Here is a 19,065-nt window from a genome sequence, read left to right as displayed (position 1 = left end):
TAGACAAATTAACTGTGTTCCTAGACAACTTAACTGTGTTCCCAGACAAGTTAACTGTGTTCCCAAACAACTTAACTGTGTTCCTAAACAACTGTGTTCCTAGACAAGTTAACTGTGTTCACAGACAACTTAACTGTGTTCCTAGACAAGTTAACTGTATTCTTAGATAACTGTGTTCCTAAACAACTTAACTGTGTTCACAGACAACTTAACTGTGTTCCTAGACAACTGTGTTCCTAGACAAGTTAACTGTGTTCCTAGACAAGTTAATTGTGTTCCCAAACAATTTAACTGTGTTCCTAAACAACTGTGTTCCTAGACAAGTTAACTGTGTTCCCAGACAAGTTAACTGTGTTCCCAAACAACTTAACTGTGTTCCTAAACAACTGTGTTCCTAGACAAGTTAACTGTGTTCACAGACAACTTAACTGTGTTCCTAGACAAGTTAACTGTATTCTTAGATAACTGTGTTCCTAAACAACTTAACTGTGTTCACAGACAACTTAACTGTGTTTCTAGACAACTGTGTTCCTAGACAAGTTAACTGTGTTCCCAAACAATTTAACTGTGTTCCTAAACAACTGTGTTCCTAGACAAGTTAACTGTGTTCCTAGACAAATTAACTGTGTTCCTAGACAACTTAACTGTGTTCCCAGACAAGTTAACTGTGTTCCCAAACAACTTAACTGTATTCCTAAACAACTGTGTTCCTAGACAAGTTAACTGTGTTCACAGACAACTTAACTGTGTTCCTAGACAAGTTAACTGTGTTCACATACAACTTAACTGTGTTCACAGACCTGGGGTCGACCCCTGCTCACGTGGAGTCGACCCCTTAATAGCACGAGTCGACCCCTGCTCACCTGGAGTCGACTCTCTCAGGCTTTCCGGAGAGCTGTTTTTCTGCCTGATTTCAGGGGTCGACTCCATATCTTTAGGGGTCGACCCCAGCTCTTCAGGGATCGACCCCAGCTTGACCCCAGCTCAGCATAAGTCTACAATAATTTTCTAATAACACTTAACTGTGTGCACAGTCGAAATAACTGTGTTCTGGGTAGAATAAGTGTGTTCCGGGATGATTTAAATATGTTCCAAGCTTATTTAACTGTGTGTCATGTTAGATTAAGTGTATTCCAAACTTATTTAATTATTCCAAGCTTATTTAACTTTATTTTTATTTTTTCCTTTTTTTCTTTTTTTTTCTTTTTTTTCTTCTCTTCTTCCCTTCTTCTTCTTTCTTCTTTTTTCTCCTTCCGCGAGCTGGCGGTACACAGTTAAGTTGTCTGCGAACACAGTTAACAGGACTGTGCACACAGTTAAGTGTTCTTAGAAAATTGTTGTAGAAGTGAGCGAGTCGACCCAAGATTCTCACGAGTCGACCCCAGCAGAGCAGGAGTCGACCCCAGTTCAAACTTTTTCTTTTCTTTTTTCTTTTTTTCTTCTCTTCTTCCCTTCTTCTTCTTTCTTCTCTTTCTGCGAGGCCGGCGGCGCCGGAAAGGGGCTGGGCCACGGCGGACGCTGGAGGAGGGCGGGCCGTGGCCGGCGACAGCCGCAGGATGCCGGACGGCGCCCTTCTTCCTCTTCTTCGGCACCTTCCCACCATGGGGGCGGGGGCGGAGGCATTCCCGGCGGCGCGGCCGCGGGAGGGGGCTCGGGAGGAGGCGAGCCGGGCCGGCGGCGGCCGCGGGAGGGGGCAGGCCGCGGTCGGCAGCAGCTGCGGCTCGGAGATTACAGTTTGGAAAGTCTCTGAAATTTTTCTTCTTCGGAAGGATGGGAGATCATGAGGGAAGGGGCATTTTCGGTATCTTATTTCAAAATAAAAGGGGCTCAGGGACCGGAAATTACAGTTTGGAAAGTTTCTGGACCGGTTGTTTTAGATTTAATTAACAAGGACTTTTTGTTACTGTGGAGTCTCTAAATGGGAAAGTAAATTCTCCTTTTTTTTTTCCCTAAATCTATATCAAATGAAGCACCATTCAGCTGCTGCAGGCAGACAGCAGACAGCATTTCACATAGATCAGAGGCCGACACCCCGGTCCGGTGAGTCCCTATTACTTATATCTCCCGTTCTAGAATTTGCTGTTCGCTATTCGCGCCTCCACAGTTGTCCCAATTCACATCCAACAACTAGCCGTTGGACGTGGTTCTGCGGTGGGGCAAATCTAAGCACTAGGATCTCTCTCTCTCTCTATCTCTCTCTCTCTCTCTAAAGTATTCATCCATTAAATTAGTATTTGGAGTTTATGGAGTGGCTTGCATTTCGGCCTCTCTCTCTCTGTGTCCCCCCCAACGGCAGAGACCTCGTCAACAGCTCCAAAAAAATACCAACGCAACCAACCTCTCTCTTCCTCTTCCGTCATATCCACCGTAGCGTAGAGTAGTCGTGTCCCCCTCGTCGTCCCGTCAGCGGATTCCAACGTCATTTAAACTGTGCCCCTCCCTCCACCCCTCTCTAAACCTCAAGTTTGTCCGAGAGGTAAATCTTTCTTCTTCGTCGTCCTCCTTCTCTTATCCCCTTCTCCACCTGCATTCCCATTGGCCGTGAGTTCGTCTTCAGCTGTTTCGGATTCCTCGTTTCATCGGGTTTTCTTTCTCCTTTTCCCTGCTGCTACTTTCTATCTCAATTTTGCCATTGGTCTTTAAAGGAGTCTAATAATCCTTATCTAATGTAAATGGCTCCAGTTTTAGCTCCGCCACGGCAAATAGCCTTTTTTTTTTTTACTTTTAATTCCATCCCCTCTTTTTATCTTTTTCTTGGAATTCAGTATAATGCCATATCTTTTTCCATTTATGCTGATAAAAACCCCGCCGTTATCGAGATTTTAAGAGATTGCAACCTTCAAAATTTAATCCTGGATTGGCATGTGCATTGGAACCAAATTTTAGTGCTGCTTCTGATATTGATATGGCTTTCGTTGCATGAATGGTTGGACTCATTCCTTTGTTTTCTTGATTATTTGTTCTGTTTTTGGGCTTTCCATGATGAAAAGAGAAAAATAATGGCAAACCGAATCTCAATTTTCCTTTCTTTCTCACCTGATCATTAGGAAAGCCGGAGTTCTTTATTTAGAGATACCCCACCCTTCAGATGAAATTTGTCAAGATATATTTTGCTGCTTATTCCCATGTCGTAGTGCTTATTTTTGTTATTGATTTCAAGATGATGGGATTTCAGGTGCTTGGAGAGGCATACGCCCTGGTATCCTTGATGAGTTCTTAACTCTCCACCCCTTTGTTGTCCTTAACCAGGTCCGGCGCACAGATGACCATGAGCGAAGCGATGTCGGGACCTCTTGACCGTCACGGAAAATCTGGTATGCATAAGATAAAAATCTCCTCCATTTTGTTTCTTTTGTTCTATGTTTCCAACCTATGATTCTTTTCTTGTTCTAATGTTATCTAACCAGCGTCTCAGAAAACTAGATAATTTCTTATCTGTATTGAGATTCAAATATACTCGAATGAAATTCGACAGATTATATTTGTGTAACAGACACTAAATTTCAATTCAATTGTCCTCGGAAGATAATGGTTGAGTTGTCAAATGTATATCTTCTTGATATTTGGCATTATGTCTTCCAAAGGTGCAAGGCCCGTGGTAAAGTCTCTATTGGCACTGAAATATACAATGTTGAAAGGAGGAAGAAAAAAAATACTTGGAAAGTTATGAAGCCAATAGATCAGCAATGTAGCCCTGGGTCAGAAAGATTTCTAGAAAGCTAAACCTTTAATTTTGTTGTTTCCTGAATCTTTAATATTTGTTCTATGTCACAGAATCTACAATAATTTATTATGCTCAATTGTTAGATTATTCAAATTGGCATTCATCTTTCTCTCAGAATCCCTTTTCTTTTAAAGAAACATTCTCTAAGAATCATTAATTATACAGGAAAATTGTTTTTTCTTTTTTGAGTAATAATTGAGGTTTTCCATATTGCTCAAAAAAAGAGCGGTTTCCCATGTGCTATATCATCTTTCTGCAATTGTTGCAGGTCTAGATGGCACCCCTGAGGAGAGGCGAGACAGAAGATCCGATGTTGAGAACTCTGAGGATGAGAGGAAGACCAGGATAGGATCTCTGAAGAAGAAGGCGATCAATGCCTCCACAAAGTTCAGAAATTCATTGACAAAAAGGGGTAGGAGAAGTAGTAGGGTCATGTCTGTCTGCATAGAGGACGTGCGCGATGCTGAGGAAATGCAGGCTGTTGATGCCTTCCGCCAAACTCTTATTTTGGAAGAGTTGCTACCATCGAGACATGATGACTATCATATGATGCTAAGGTCATCTTCTTATCTGATTCTTGATTTAAGATCAATGGCACCCCATTTATCTTGAGAAGTGACTAATGCTTACTATGATGTTTTTTAAAATATTTTTTATGTGCTGAATTGTGGCAAAGTCCATGGATAAAGTGAATGTTTTTGGTTGTTGATGTTTGAAATTTATGATATACTTGGCATGGCAATTATTTCAGTGCTCAATTGATTGTACATGTCATTGTTGATATTCATGAACCTAGGCATTAATTAGTCTATGATGCAGATTTCTGAAGGCCAGGAAGTTTGACATTGAGAAAACAAAGCAAATGTGGGCTGATATGCTTCAATGGAGGAAGGAATTTGGTGCTAACACAATTGCTGAGGTAACCATCCTTCTTCTATGATACAGTTTTCAGCTTTGTGTTCTGTATGTTTCATTGGCAACTTTTCAGTCAGGTTTTTCCACACACACACACACACACACACCAAAAAAAAAAAAAAACTGCTAGGGACGTTCTTCCTGTAGATCGGATCTAGTGTGTGTGTGTGTGTGTGTGTGTGTGTAAGCCAATGTTTTCTTCATGCCATTTTTCTCTAGGAGCGACGTATTACACCTAACACTTACATTTTACATTCCATTAATCTATTTAGGATTTTGACTTCAAAGAGCTTGATCAAGTCTTGGAGTACTATCCACAAGGTCATCATGGTGTAGATAAGGAAGGCAGGCCAGTCTACATTGAAAAACTAGGACAAATCGACACCAACAAGCTAATGCAAGTTACAAACATGGACCGGTATATCAAATACCACGTGAAGGAGTTCGAGAGGACATTTAACATCAAGTTCCCAGCTTGCTCGATTGCAACAAAACGACACATTGACCAAAGCACAACAATTCTTGATGTGCAAGGAGTGGTATGTCGATGGTCGCTTCTGTGTTTTTTCATTATGCCTAAAACCTCTTTTCTGAAATATAAATCCGTAGAAAACCAAAATTCTTGAAAATTTTCGACTAATAACTTTATCGCTTTCTACAATGTGAATCTCAAAAGCATATGCATGCTTTTTTTAGCACTGGTTGACATTTAAGATGGATCTTCTTAATGCTCAATTGTTTTTAGCATTGGTTGACATTTAAGATGGATCCTCTTAATGCCCAATTGTTTGGATAAATGTTTTACTTCTCTTGTGCACTCCCCTCCCCCACCCCACTCCTCTTTTCTGACATGAATATGACCTGATTTTGGACTTAGGGGATGAAACAATTCAATAAGGTTGCAAGAGATTTAATCAGCCGTCTTCAGAAAATTGATGGTGATAATTATCCTGAGGTATCTCTCATTTGTGCTACATGAAATTGGTACACATACAGTAATCAAATAGAAATGACTATTATGAAATAACATATTGATATTATTCATTCTGCTGCAGACCTTGTGCCGTATGTTCATTATCAATGCAGGTCAGGGATTTAGACTTCTATGGAACACTGTGAAGAGCTTCCTTGATCCGAAGACCACTGCAAAGATCCATGTAAGCTCCTTTTCTCTCTTTATATAGTAATGTGTCCACGAGTAATATACCTAATAACAACTTCTTCTATCAGGTTTTGGGAAATAAGTACCAGAGCAAGTTGCTTGAAGTGATTGATGCCAGGCATGTCCTATTGGCTAAAGTGCTATTTTTCTTTCTTTCCAATTTTTGGTCCAGATTTTCTATACTCGATTGTGAATGATAACTTACCCGAGTAGCTGTTCAAATTAGTAAAAAATCTTCTAGAAAAGAGCTCTTACATGCAAACTAAAAGGTGCAAGCAAGTCGATCAATGCATAGATTCAAATACAATAGTCATAGCTGGTCTTACTTTCATGGATTTTTACCAGTGAATTGCCAGAATTCCTTGGTGGCACTTGCAACTGCAAAGGAGGTTGCCTTCGGTCAGACAAAGGCCCATGGAAAGATCCTGAAATTATAAAGGTACCTCATTCCTGTCATTTCTCTTCATTTTGTCCTTAGAGCTCTTGAAAGTTAATTTGAAACGGTTTGGTACTTCAATGGATTCTTACTTAATAAACTGAGGTACAGATGGTGCAAAGTGGCATGGCAAGATATGGAAGGTGCCAGGCTCCTTCTGGCACAGACGAGAAAACAATTTCGGAGGATGAGATAGTGTACCTTAAGGTGACAAACTGATCCACCGATTTCTCCATTCATTTTATTCTCTTTGCAAACTTGTATTTTCACTGGTGTATTCCAATACTGATGGGTACATTACTTTCCTTTTTCTTTCCAACATGAAGAGGCAAGACTCTTTCTGTGGAGAGACTATTCTAGCTGCTGATGATGTGCGACCTCTTTCTCCCAGAATGTCAAGGCTGATCGAGCACCCACACTTGTCGCCTGTTCGGGAGGAAGTAGTCAGTCCGAGTTACCTGGTGATTTTCAGATTGTTTTTTTTTTTAAAACTCAATGATTCCGTACAGGAATGAAACACAAAAATCTGCAAATAATTAGTACCCAAACATACATATGATGTTGGTCCAGATTGGTTATTTGCATCATTTTCTTAGCTCCTTCACACCCTATTCCGGCTAGAGCTACTTAGCTGATGGCTCGCTGAACATATGTAGCTTTGCTTGGTGCATATCTACTAATGAGAAAACCAACTACTATGCCCTTTTTTGGCCTTGGCACTGTAGCAACATTGCTGGAACGTTGCCCTGAATGGTAGCTCTGCAAGCAAATTCATGCTATTTATTTTCAAGCAAGATTTCCTCAAAAAATTTTTGGTGCATGGTTTCCTTTATGATTCAGACGTAGAGATGGAAGGTTTGCCAAGTGTTTAAGCATACAAAAAGAGTCATCCAATCTGTTGGAAATTGCATTCAAACTTCGAGGAACAGCTAAATCTTCAGAACTTTATAAGCAATTTCAGCTTCAGACAGCATTTTTAACAGACTTCATTAATTAAGTTGCCATTCATCTGCCATTCTAATCATAAGCATAATCTCAGCTCAGCTTCCTTTCTACCATAGAAGATATCAAAGATCAGCAATTTGGGGAATCTCAGAGCACATCTTTAATAACTTGAGCTCGCCGTTCTGGATTTTCACCATTTTGTTAAGTGATTTGAGGCAATATATACTGCACCTCATATAATCTTTATACTCTTCTCTAACCTCTCAGGTCCAGAGTGCCAAAAAGTGCTTCCCTACTCCAGATGCAGACGTCGATTATATCCCAATGGTCGACAAGGCTGTGGATGCCAGCTGGAGTAAGGAAGTGATGGATGAGAAACAACTTGCCCTCTCTAAAGGTCCAGATTCCTTAACTTGTATAAAACTTGTTAATTTTGTTTATGAGGGGCCTCAGGCATTACCTCAACCGCTGCTGCAAGCTAGCATGAATTTCTAAAGACTTTTAAGGATATCTCTTGTTCTAGAACACGACCAAAGATTTATTTTCTTATTCACAGGTGTCTACAGCCTATCAGATGTTTACAAGGGTCCTGATGGGTTTAGCAACCACATCCTTGCCGGAGTCATGGCCTTTGTCATGGGCATCGTCACCATGCTCCGCGTGACCCGTGTCGTGCCAAAGAAGATTGTTGATGCAGCCATTGACTATGCCAGCCCTGTCTACTGTGGAGAGACGATGGTTAAAGGCCAGATGCAGCAGACACTGCCTGCATCGACTGTCTCGGCTGCTGAGTACTCCTCTGTCATGAAGCGCCTCATGAAGTTGGAAGAGAACGTGAACATCCTAAGCATGAAGCCAGCTGAGATGCCCATTGAGAAGGAGGAGCAGTTGAAGGCTGCCGTGAGCCGCGTGGATGCCTTGGAGGCAGAGCTTGCAGCAACCAAGAAGGTAACGTTACCAGTACTACCTAATGGCAAAAAAAACAGATACAGTTTGAAGCGAATTTGTGATAGTTTAGAATGTAGTCCAATGTTTTGGTGCTCTTATTTGAGGTTTGCATATGTTTTGTTCTTCTTTTTCCTTTTTGCAGGCTCTGGAGGATGCTTTTGTTCGGCAGGAGGAGCTTCTTGCTTACGTTGAGAAGAAGAAGAAGAAGAAGAAGAAGAAGAGCAAGTTGGTAAGTTATCTTAAGCTGTGAAGGATCCTGTCCTTCAGACCAGTCCCTTTCTATCATGTAATCCCTAGAACCTCTACTCTTCTCTTTAGGATGGAACGTAATGCCCTGAATTAGTTCGGAGATATAGCCAAGTTTTCTGATGGCTGTCTAATAGTCCATTCATTTTAAGAATGTAAAGTTCTGCTGAAAGAAATGCTTTCAGGTTCTTTTGGTTTATTGGAGGTACTTGGTTAGTTTTTTTTTTTTTTTTTTTATTACTCAGAAACATAGGTATTCCCTTCATAAAAGATGTTTCATTTATATTTTGCAGCTGCATGAATCTCCTTCCTTCTCACCATATTATTAATTCTTTTTCCTTTTTCATTGCAGAACCCATTTTGCTGGTAAATGGAGGCCGCAGGTTTTGAAAATAAAGCTGTGAATTTGACGTAGCTGGCCGAGTTTCTCTCGACAGAAAATACACTTGAGTGTACTCCTTTATGTTTGGATTTGCCAAACTGATCAGTTGAATATAAAACTTCATGATTTTCTCAAGACGAAACTGTTCTAAGTAAATCTTATTGCCTATTGATTCCTGATAATCTAAATAAAGTCAGCCAGGCATCTATTAACATCTAATAGATGGTTCAGACATTCAAATTATCAACAAGCCTCAGCTATCTATCTTGGCACCTTTTCTGCATGAAGTGCGAATTCTCTAGTGATTCCTTACTCATTTGCAGTTGACTTGCACTTACAGAAGAGAAACAGGTCGTTGGCTACAGTTACGTCTGAAAAAGTAGCAGATAAATGATCTCCATCCGAGGATTTTGAGCTACATACCAAGAATTCTGTCAGCCAGAGCTCTTGTTGCATTCCGCTTTCAGTTTGCAACCTGGATCTTGTGAAAGAATCCACTTGTGTCACGATTTTTTTATTAAAGCACGACTTGGAAGGCCTGAATTTTCCACTCCTTAACATGACACGAAAGGGAATTACGCATGCGAGTGAGACATCGACATCCTTTCACCTTCAGACTCTTACCACTATCTCGATCCAAAGTGATTCCATTGTGCTCGTTCTTGTATTACATCACAATCCTTCAATCTACCTAACCTCCATTCAAGAATGCACATGATTGTATTGCATGCCTCTCCAAACATGACATTTTTGTGGTCCAAATCATCTCCTTGCTTGGTATTTTCCGACACTTCTTGCAACCATCCTTGTCAATCTTTTGGTAGCGTAACGGTAACAACACAAAGAACTACAAGGATTGCTTGTTGGCTAGCCATGACAAAACCATCTTAAGACAAGCTGGAATGCACCTTAATTATGGCGGCTTGAAATAATCTCTCACTGGAAACCAGAGCTTCCATTCTCTTTCTTGATTATTGTTTCAACCTAAACTAGCTGCATTTGCTTTACTAGTGAAGGTCATGCAACCTTCCAACCTTACTGAAAAAAAAAACTCTTTCTTGATTAATCCTAAATTCTTTTGTGCTTGACGGGGCCAGGCTTCATCCGGAACAAGCTTAGGCCCTATTTGGGAGAGCTTTTGGAAGGCCAAAAAGCACTTTTTAGCCCTCCAAAAGTATTTTTAGATAAAAAATAGTGTTTGGTAAAATTTTCGGAAAGCTGTTTCAGCTTTTGCAGGAAGCTGAAAACAGCTTTTGGGGAAAAGTTCCAATTTAGAGTTTTCCGAAAATGCTGTTTTCAACTTTGTCGGAAAGTTGTTTTTTGAACCAAAATACCCCCATTTAAATCACACTTTTTCCCCTAAAACCCTTATCCCGCCTCTTCCTCTCTCACCCATTCTCTCCCTCTCCCTCTCTATCTTCTTCTTCCTCTCAACCTCACCGCCTATGTTCCTTTTTCTTCTTTTTTTTTTCTTTTTTTTGTTTTGGGAGCTCGTGGTTGCCCACGATGGCAGCCACCATGCCGGCTACCACCCAAGACCGGTGATCCCTCTATATTTCAATGAAATAAAATAAAAAACAAATAAAATAAATAAATAAAATAAATAAATAAAATAAATAAATAAAAAGAAAAATAATGAGTGAGTGGCAAATAATCTGATCTAAATAAATAAATAAATAAAAATATTAGTAAATATTTAACCAATTTTATCACCTAGCTAGAAAATTTGTTAGAGAGATAAATGGTCATTAGAATGATGAAAAATTAATTTACACTAATAATTATAATATTTTATATATTTATTATTATATTATACTATAAATATAATATTATATTATATTATATCATAATATATTGATATGTTATGTTAAATAATTTAATATTATATTAAATTATTATTCTATAATACATAATATTATAGTACTATATTATAATATTATTATATTACATTACATTAATATTATACTATATCATATATTTATGTATTAAGACATATTATATTTTATTATGCTCTGTTATATAATACTGGTAATATCCTTTATGGTCATTTTGTCACACCAAAGTACTTTCTCAATTTATTTACCAAACACATGTTAAAGTGCCACAGCATTTTATAAATGTAGTTACCAAACAGCAAACGACATTTTATAAACGCTCTACTTTAGACAGTTCTATTTTCAACAGTTCTACTTTCAAAAGTTCTACTACTAACAGCTTCCCCAAAGAGGACCTTAAGCTCATCTATAACAAACGTAGACACGTTCCGATAAAAGCGTCCGATAAGGTAAATAACGTTATTTACGTAAATAACGTAAGTAATGGAGAAACCTGCAGGCGTTCCATCTAACACGGATTTTGTCCAACCAGCGCCTGCCACGTATCTGATAATGAGGTGCACGGCGGAAACTGAACTCACCAAGCATAGACAGGACAAGTGTCACCCATATCTAGCCGAAGCACCGTCAATATAAAGGAAGGAAACCGCCTCGTTTCGAGTTTTTAAAAAGGGGAGGAAAAAAAGAAAGAAAGAAAAACATCGAGAGTCGGGGTTCGCACGTCGCCCCTCTCATCGATCCAAAATCACTTGCTTCGATTCATCTCCCCCGCAGGTCAGTCATCGAATTCATCTGTGAATCCTTCGATACCTTTTCGTGAATTCTATTTTGTTCTTTCAGGTTTTTTTGATCTGAATGATTCGAATTCTATCTCTTAATCTGAATGTTTCGATCCCTTTTCTCTGAATTTTATTTTACGTTTAATTTTCTTTCACTTTATATTTTTTCGAAATCTCTTTCTGAAGTTTGGCGAGTGTTCTTGTCGTAAAACATAGGGATTTTGAGTCGGTTCCAGGGTAAGGACGGCTAGGGTTTGTTGTTTTCGTCATCGCATCAATAAATTTGTGAGCACTCCGCGAGGTGAATCTTTTCATAATTCACCCTCGGTGAAGGATCTCTTTATACACCAGTTATTGTTTTCTAATTTATCGTTAGTTTAAGCGGCGAGTAATTTTTAATCTGCCCTGGTTTCGCTGAGCTTAGGAGAAGCTTAGGGGTTGGTCTCTTTTCCCCCCTTCCGAACAAAAGGAAGAATAAGAAGAATGTCATGAATGAAGAAAATCGAAAATTGATTCCAAGTCACATTTCTGCGTTAAAAAAAAAAGAAATATTTTTGAACTTAAACTTTCTGGAATTGATTTTCTTTTAGGAAAAGTAGAAAATTCAGTACGGAATACTTCTAAAGCAAAACTTAATTCATTTCTTTTATGTATCTTGATTTAATATTTTTTATGGTAAAATTTTGTCGGTAGACAATCATCTAGTATACGTGCAGCCTTGCCTTTGAATGCAATTTATTTAGAACATCTTTGGGATATAAGAAAAGGAAGAATTTGAAGATAAAATGACCGAAATGGGATTATGAGCCAAAACTGCAAAACAAATGAAGGACTTAAGTAAAAGTTCATCTTTTGCTTGCTTGCTCACTCTGAGTAATACAGCACAGCCTTAGTCACAGGAGAATGTTTCAGATTGCAACTCCATTCCCTGCTTCCATTTTGGTGCTCAATGAGCTGATGTGGCTCTCTTGGACCCAATCCCACATGAAATCACCTGCCTCCCTTGTTGCACTAATACCCAACTGCCATACAGGAGAGAGACCTTAGTGGGCTATTGATTCTGGAGCTGCAATTGGTGGCAGTACACCGAGCCAAAATGCTATGTCTGTAATGTTGTACAGAAATTTACAGCAAGAAAATTGAGGGGCCTCTCTTCCTCTCTTTCTTGACATGCATGGTAATAGATGCCCATCCTGTAAACTTCACCTGCAAAAATGTGCCTACATTAGAAGTTGGGAAGAAAATGGAACCCATTCTTCAATAGTCTTAAGGTGACTATATATATCCATTATTACACACTTCCTGCATGTTTTTTTGACGTCGCTTTACATTTCCAGCCATACTTCCACTATTGTTTCACATGTTGCTTTGGGTTCCAGGAACCCGTTGTCCATTGTGAATTTTGGTATGGAAACTTTCTTGTTTATACATTACTCAGATATTGATTGATGATGAATGTATCCTCACCTTCCACAGGAACTATTGTGGCTGATACTTTAAGCTGCTGGTGTTGTCCGAAGACTTTATAGAGATGGCTGCTTCTTCATTAAAGGCCATGGCAGAGAGGGCAGGGCCTTCTGTACGTAAGCAGGCCTTGACTTTGACAGATGCTGCTGCTGCTAGGATATGCCACCTCCTTAACCTCCGTCAGCGCCCATATCTTAAGCTCGGTGTCAAGGCCCGCGGTTGCAATGGTTTATCCTACACCCTCAATTATTCTGGTTTGGTTTCTCACATTTTCTTCACCATTTCTTTGATTTCTTTTTTTTTTATTCATTTAAACTTGTTGCTTAAACAGCTAAGAATGACTGTAAGTAAAAGATAATCTGATCTTGTCACATTGATTTAAAGATGTCAAATGGAAGGAACTAACTTCTTATAATTATTTGCTTTGTGAATAGTGCTGATAGAGTTTGAAAAAAATTCATTTATGCACCTGTCACTTCATTGATTTCGTAATTCCTAGAATTATTCTTTTATTTTAAGGGACTTGCTGTGTTTAATGTCTTAAATTTTCTTTTGTTGAGTAGAATATATTTTATGTCGAGACTATTTTAGAGTTTGTGTGGAAGGTATGCAAAAATTAGGCAGAAGGATGAAGAGGTCTGAGAGATTCTTCTTTTTTTTTTTTGTTGGTGGGTGATGGTGGTGGTGGTGGTGGGGGGGGGGGGGGGGGGGTGTTGGTGCGGGGTTTGAGGGGGATGGCATGGGAATCTTTCTTCATTCAGGTGGCCCACCAAACTCAATATCAGGAGATCAATGGCCTTCACCAATAGCTTGTATTCCTGTCTTCCCTACTCGTCTTGTCGATTCTCACATATGTAAAGTATGCCAGAAGGATAGGATGATTGGGCATCTAAGCAGTCTCTTGGAGTATTTGTAGACCAATTGATGTCATTTGCTTGGCTAAAGTGAACTACTGTCAATTGTGCCACATGCCATTGGTTGCTAGAAAGATGTATTAACTTGCATGTTCAGGTTGAGCTAGTCAAATTTTTGGTTCTACAATATAATGTTAGTTCATCTAATCCTCTAAGATTCCTATTCAGTATTTATTTACCTTCTTTTGTCATTAAATATGTGTACATGTGCCTATTAACTGATAGACAATTTTATATGTTCTCCTAGTTCTTCATTTTTTGCATATTGACATGTATTGGCATATAGGCACACCAATATAAACTATAGATTACAATAAAATGGGTCATATTTATCTACACATCTGACAATATTCACGAGTAATGCACATAACAGGTTGTGGATGGTTATGTATAACATATAAGAAAATATACATTACACTTTGACCATCAGATTGAGCAATCACAAACAACTCTAACTGCAGAGTTTTGCTTTTGTTTTTATTTTTTTTTTAATCTTTTTTGTTGGTTGATCCCTATTGAGCCTTCTAAATTAAAAAATAATAATAAAGATTGGATTAGCAGCTTGTTTTTGGTTAATTTTTAGGTTTTGAGGCTACAGTTTGTTAGATCCATGGCTATGGCTATCATAGTTCTAGGCATTACCAACAAAAAGACAGTTGATGAGAGAAAAATTTTGAATGTAAACACAGGTGTATGAAGTGCCAAACGAAGACATATTGAGAGCTTGCATATATCTGAAGTGAAGAACTTCATGTCAATAAGAGGGATGGAAGAAGGATAGCTATTTATGGATGTCAAAATTTTATTTTAACATTAAGCTCTTTGGAGCAGAGGAGGAAAGGGAGAAGGAGGAGGCCTACTTTGAAGAAAAAGAGTATGCCGAAAGGGGCGAAGGAGGACTGCAGAAGTTAGAAAGGAAAAACTAGAAAGGACTGAAGGACATAAGCATTTGCCCTCATGGATCACTTCCTTTTGATATTCATTAGTTGCTTTCCCCAATCACTGCCTCCTCTTCCCCCTTTTCTCTCTGTTTCCTTGCTGTAACCACTTTTCCTTGTAACACGATGATGTTAATGGGATATGGGTTGAAGCATTTAGATTTAAGTTGTTAGAAGATACTTCCTACTTATATTAATTGTTTTCCATTTATTTCTCTTTTGAAACATTTTTATACTTGAAGAGAGAATTATATATTAGAACCCTTTCATAGACCTAGCACAGAGGCACCCACTTAAGCGAACAATGCTTGGATGCCTAGGTGCTAGCCTAGGTGCAAACCTGGTCGCTCCAGCGGATGCTGAGCCTAAAGAACCCACGAAAGGGCATGCCTAGGTGGTTGGATGGCTGCCTTTGATGACCTTGGTGAGATCTTTCTAAGAGCATGTAGTTTATTTTGGATGTTGAATATTTGCGTTGTTGTTACATTTAACTATATATGTTAAGTTCCATATGTTTTTTTTTCTTTTCCTTCACCTTCTGTCTCTTCTTTCAATTCCTAGCAAGTTCTGTCAAATTCATCATGTCTTACATTATACGTCATAAAGTGTTACGTCAAATTTCATATAGAAATGGATTAGCTAAAGCAAAAATATCTTGCTAGAGTATCACATAACAGTCATGTAGCTCAACCTTAATTACAATTAGCAAGCCTCATATAATTCATATGGAGTCAGCTTCATGGATCAATGTTTGGTAAGGTAGTGATAGAATTCCAAGGATAGTTTTCTCACACTACAGCAAGTAGCACTATCTTGCATTGCATTGAAATGCTGAGCAAGCAAATGGATGAGGACATGCAAGATCTATTTAGCAGAGATGAGACTGCTAAGCCAGAGTTCAACCATGAGAGACAAGGTTTAAGTTGGCTGCTGGAGTATGAAATACATTCATATGGTATAAACTGATGAAGGATAGAAATATATGGAGCAATGCTCGATAAACTCCCTGACAAGAACATGTAGGACTTGTCTGAAAGGAAACGGTAATACTAACAACATAGGTAGGTTATCCATGAATGGCTGAATGGGTAGCATGAGATGTTTTGAGAAAAGCTTGTGTTGCATGTTGATTAGTGTAATATGAAAGATCTGAAAAAGGTTATATGTCAACAGTAACTGTACTTAAATTTGCTGGCTTATGGCTTCCACAAGTTTTATGAAAATTATTATACTTATTAGACTGAGTCGTTGTTAACTTGTAAAAAATGTTGGTGTGCATATATGTAAAATTGTAATGTACATAAAATTACTGTAGGTTTACAGCAGTGTGCTCTCTCAAATTTGCCTGTGACATGGCAGATCCGTTGCAGACTCTGACAGATTTATGAATGTTAAGGTTGTTTGGGATAACCTACTACTCAGGGAGATCAGTACCATTAGCAATATACTAGTTACTGGGAACCAAATTGGAGGGTTTTTTATTATTATTATTTTATGACTGTTGATGGAGTAATACCAATGTTGGTAGCAGTTAAGCCTTTTGGCTGCAGGATAGAGTTCATTAGCCTTCAAACTATTGCTCTCTTGAGGAGATCAACATAGCAAAAATCCATATTATGGTTATATCAGCAGTTTGATGAATGATGTTGATCTGTCATTGAGATATGGCAATTAGGATATATCAAAGAATTTCTCTATGTAATAGAACTTCTCTAGTTTCTCAAAGTATATGGGCCTTCAGGGTGATATTAGCTCTAACAGGGAAAAAAGTAGCTGGTCTAAGTACTTTGTGTTGATGGTTTGAAAATATCTCCAGTAAGAAATATTAAGTCTGGGATCAAACCTAGATCATTGACTCTATTTCCATCATGATCTACTTGTGATTTTACATAGGTTGAGTACTTTGAAATAAACTTGAGTTTCCTGTCACTGTTTATCCTTTTTTTCTCCCACTCTCTCTTTCCCCTTCTTGAATTGTTTTAATTAAGTGACACATCCTTAGATATTTTGTTCTGCTACTAATGAAGTGAAATGATGTTTGCTTTGCTACAGACGAGAAGGGGAAATTTGATGAACTGGTGGAGGACAAAGGTGTCAAGATATTAATTGATCCAAAAGCTCTCATGCATGTAATTGGAACCAAGATGGACTTTGTTGATGATGCACTAAAGTAAGCTTGCTTCTAAGTTCTAATTAATAACCTAGCTTTATTCTTTCTTATGATTTTTCTTTTGGAGGCTATAAAACAAAGCATTTTACTATTTTCTCAAATGGTGATTGTTGTGCAGGTCAGAGTTCATTTTTATTAATCCAAATTCGAAAGGGCAATGTGGTTGTGGCGAATCCTTTATGACAACAAGCAGGACTCAAAATGCTAAATCAGGTGGTATATAATATTTTTAGGACTAGTCCAATTGTCTGACAGACGATCTGAAACTTCTTACAATTTTACACTGAGAGAACGTCATACAAAGCTGCGACATGGAACCGATAAAGCCATTTTGCTGCTGAGATCAAACAGTTTGCTGTGCATTAACTAAATCAGCAAATCTTTTGTAGGAGCAAGTTTTGTGCAACAGCAGTCCTGCAATCTTGTATTCTCTGCATGCATGGTCGTAGAATTATGAGAGCCTGCGTGTAAGCATTTTGGTGTATCTTCTATATAATGTCATTCTTGGATGTATCATAAATATTTGTATCTGAAAGGTTTGCATCGTATTGCCAGACTTGCAATTTAATATCGAGGGAAACTATGGAGCTACATAATTCTGTACATCAAATAATATTGATTGAAATTTCTGCTAAATAATGTCAGAGAAATAAGAATGATACAAAGAGAGTGTCTTGGTTTGTTCTGGACCTGAGCCAGATACAAAGAGATTGGCTTTGGATTTAGGAGACAACTTCACATATACAGATTGCAGTATCGTTATCCAAGTTTTTACTATCCAATTGCCCATCATGTCGAGGTCATGCTAATGGTTCTCAAGCAAGGTTCGCCAAATCTGTGCCAGAGATGCATCCGCTGGTTCGGTATAGTGAGAATGTATTCTAAGAAGTTATGCCATGCTGGAGAGAGGAGAGAGAAGGAGGGGAGGGAGAGAGAAGAGAGAGGCTTGTACTGGTGTTGGAAGAAGATACTCTGATGGTCGAGATTGTGGGTGGCTTAAGGAGAATTGATTTGGTGGTGGAGGGGGCCGATGGAGAACACCTGAGGAGCATGGATCTGGTAGAGGAGGAAGTCATAAAGAAGGTTGATGGAAAGCATCTTTGTTTAATGAATTTTTGTAGAACCAGAAATATGGCAAGGGGAGAAGGAGCTAGGGTTTGATTGGGAGTTTAATGCTGCTACAAAACAATTCTTGGCAAGAGAGCGAGCGATCAATTAATGTGTGCGTGCGTGCGAGAGAGAGAGAGAGAGAGAGAGAGGCCAAATAAAGGACCGAGCTGTTCCCCAATCTAATAGCCCGAGCTGTTCCGATTCTTGCCTGGTCCGCATTGTTGCGGCCTTGTTTGTAAACATAAGTCAGTGTGCCGGGTTGGCGAATCATTAAATAAAATTCATGATAAATATGGTAAGTACCTAAAACATGCAACCGACTTAACACAGGTAATGCATTCTCTAGCGAACATCAGGCATTGCATTGTCCTGCCAGTGACCAGTTACTGAACCGTCCTTCAACATCACATTTACAGTCAGGCAACATGTAGGATTATTTAGTATGCAAATTAACGATCAAAAATATCCGAACTTCTAAAGATTACTTGCTGAAAATCAAGACATTGTTAAGTGGCTTGGAGAAAAAGCACCTTCAGAAAACAAGCAAGAATATATGATCTGCTAATCTCACATAGCTAGCGTTCCTGCCACGAAGTGGAATTAAAATGCAAGTTGAGGAGCTAAACAATGCAGGAAGCATGTGAAAGCTTCGAATGTAGAATAGGAAGTAGTTATAGCTGCATTGTACCAGGCTTATGCTTCGCAGAACGTGAAGCTAATTTGTTAAAAAGCTGCATCAAATCATCAATTGAACTAGGCTCTCCTCATAGGAGAAAGCCTACAGCATTAATAACTGTAAGCGATCAACATTAGAGACACTTTCATTGTTCAAAAGATTGGCGACAGCCTGCAGGCTGCAGACGCGTAGCTGTGATGGAAAGAAACCCAAACTCAAAAATGCTAAAGTACAGCACATCGGGGAACAAATTAGAGGTTGAGATCCTCTTTTGTTTGACCTAGGCGAAGGACAGAGGCTAACGGATTCATAATGACAATAACGTCTCGTTCCAATCAATGCCTAGATGCAATTCTACTCCATACTAAAATGCATGATAGATTTGTAACTACAAAATCTCTCGGTCAAGGTCCATAAG

At 38.8% G+C, this 19,065-nt stretch overlaps 2 protein-coding genes across 5 annotated transcripts; both read left to right on the top strand.

Moving 5' to 3' along the window:
* The first annotated feature begins 2,357 nt into the window (after positions 1–2,357).
* Positions 2,358–8,992, top strand: LOC103711548 (phosphatidylinositol/phosphatidylcholine transfer protein SFH12-like). Of its 3 annotated transcripts, none has more exons than XM_008797740.4 (15): positions 2,358–2,476; positions 3,176–3,314; positions 3,993–4,281; positions 4,544–4,643; positions 4,912–5,178; positions 5,517–5,594; positions 5,695–5,796; positions 5,870–5,919; positions 6,147–6,240; positions 6,349–6,444; positions 6,564–6,698; positions 7,450–7,579; positions 7,739–8,130; positions 8,273–8,359; positions 8,729–8,992. In XM_008797740.4, exons 2-15 carry the CDS (start codon positions 3,263–3,265, stop codon positions 8,744–8,746), a joined length of 1,890 nt encoding a protein of 629 aa, XP_008795962.2. In that variant the 5' UTR covers positions 2,358–2,476; positions 3,176–3,262; the 3' UTR covers positions 8,747–8,992. The 3 variants fall into 3 exon arrangements, with proteins under 3 accessions (XP_008795962.2, XP_017699399.2, XP_026662196.2); XM_017843910.3 differs by having other exon boundaries at positions 2,380–2,476; positions 6,564–6,680; XM_026806395.2 differs by having other exon boundaries at positions 2,388–2,476; positions 3,250–3,314.
* A 2,257-nt stretch (positions 8,993–11,249) lies between these two features.
* LOC103711550 (iron-sulfur assembly protein IscA-like 1, mitochondrial) lies at positions 11,250–17,492 on the top strand. 2 transcript variants are annotated; one of them, XM_026806397.2, is made up of 4 exons: positions 11,250–11,367; positions 12,849–13,066; positions 16,744–16,861; positions 16,980–17,492. In XM_026806397.2, exons 2-4 carry the CDS (start codon positions 12,904–12,906, stop codon positions 17,083–17,085), a joined length of 387 nt encoding a protein of 128 aa, XP_026662198.2. In that variant the 5' UTR covers positions 11,250–11,367; positions 12,849–12,903; the 3' UTR covers positions 17,086–17,492. The 2 variants fall into 2 exon arrangements, with proteins under 2 accessions (XP_026662198.2, XP_026662197.2); XM_026806396.2 differs by having other exon boundaries at positions 12,849–13,093.
* The last annotated feature ends 1,573 nt before the right edge of the window (positions 17,493–19,065 follow it).

The sequence above is a fragment of the Phoenix dactylifera genome, chromosome 15, assembly GCF_009389715.1.
Source record: "Phoenix dactylifera cultivar Barhee BC4 chromosome 15, palm_55x_up_171113_PBpolish2nd_filt_p, whole genome shotgun sequence".
NCBI lineage: Eukaryota > Viridiplantae > Streptophyta > Magnoliopsida > Arecales > Arecaceae > Phoenix > Phoenix dactylifera.
This window is presented reverse-complemented; position numbering and strand designations above follow the sequence as displayed.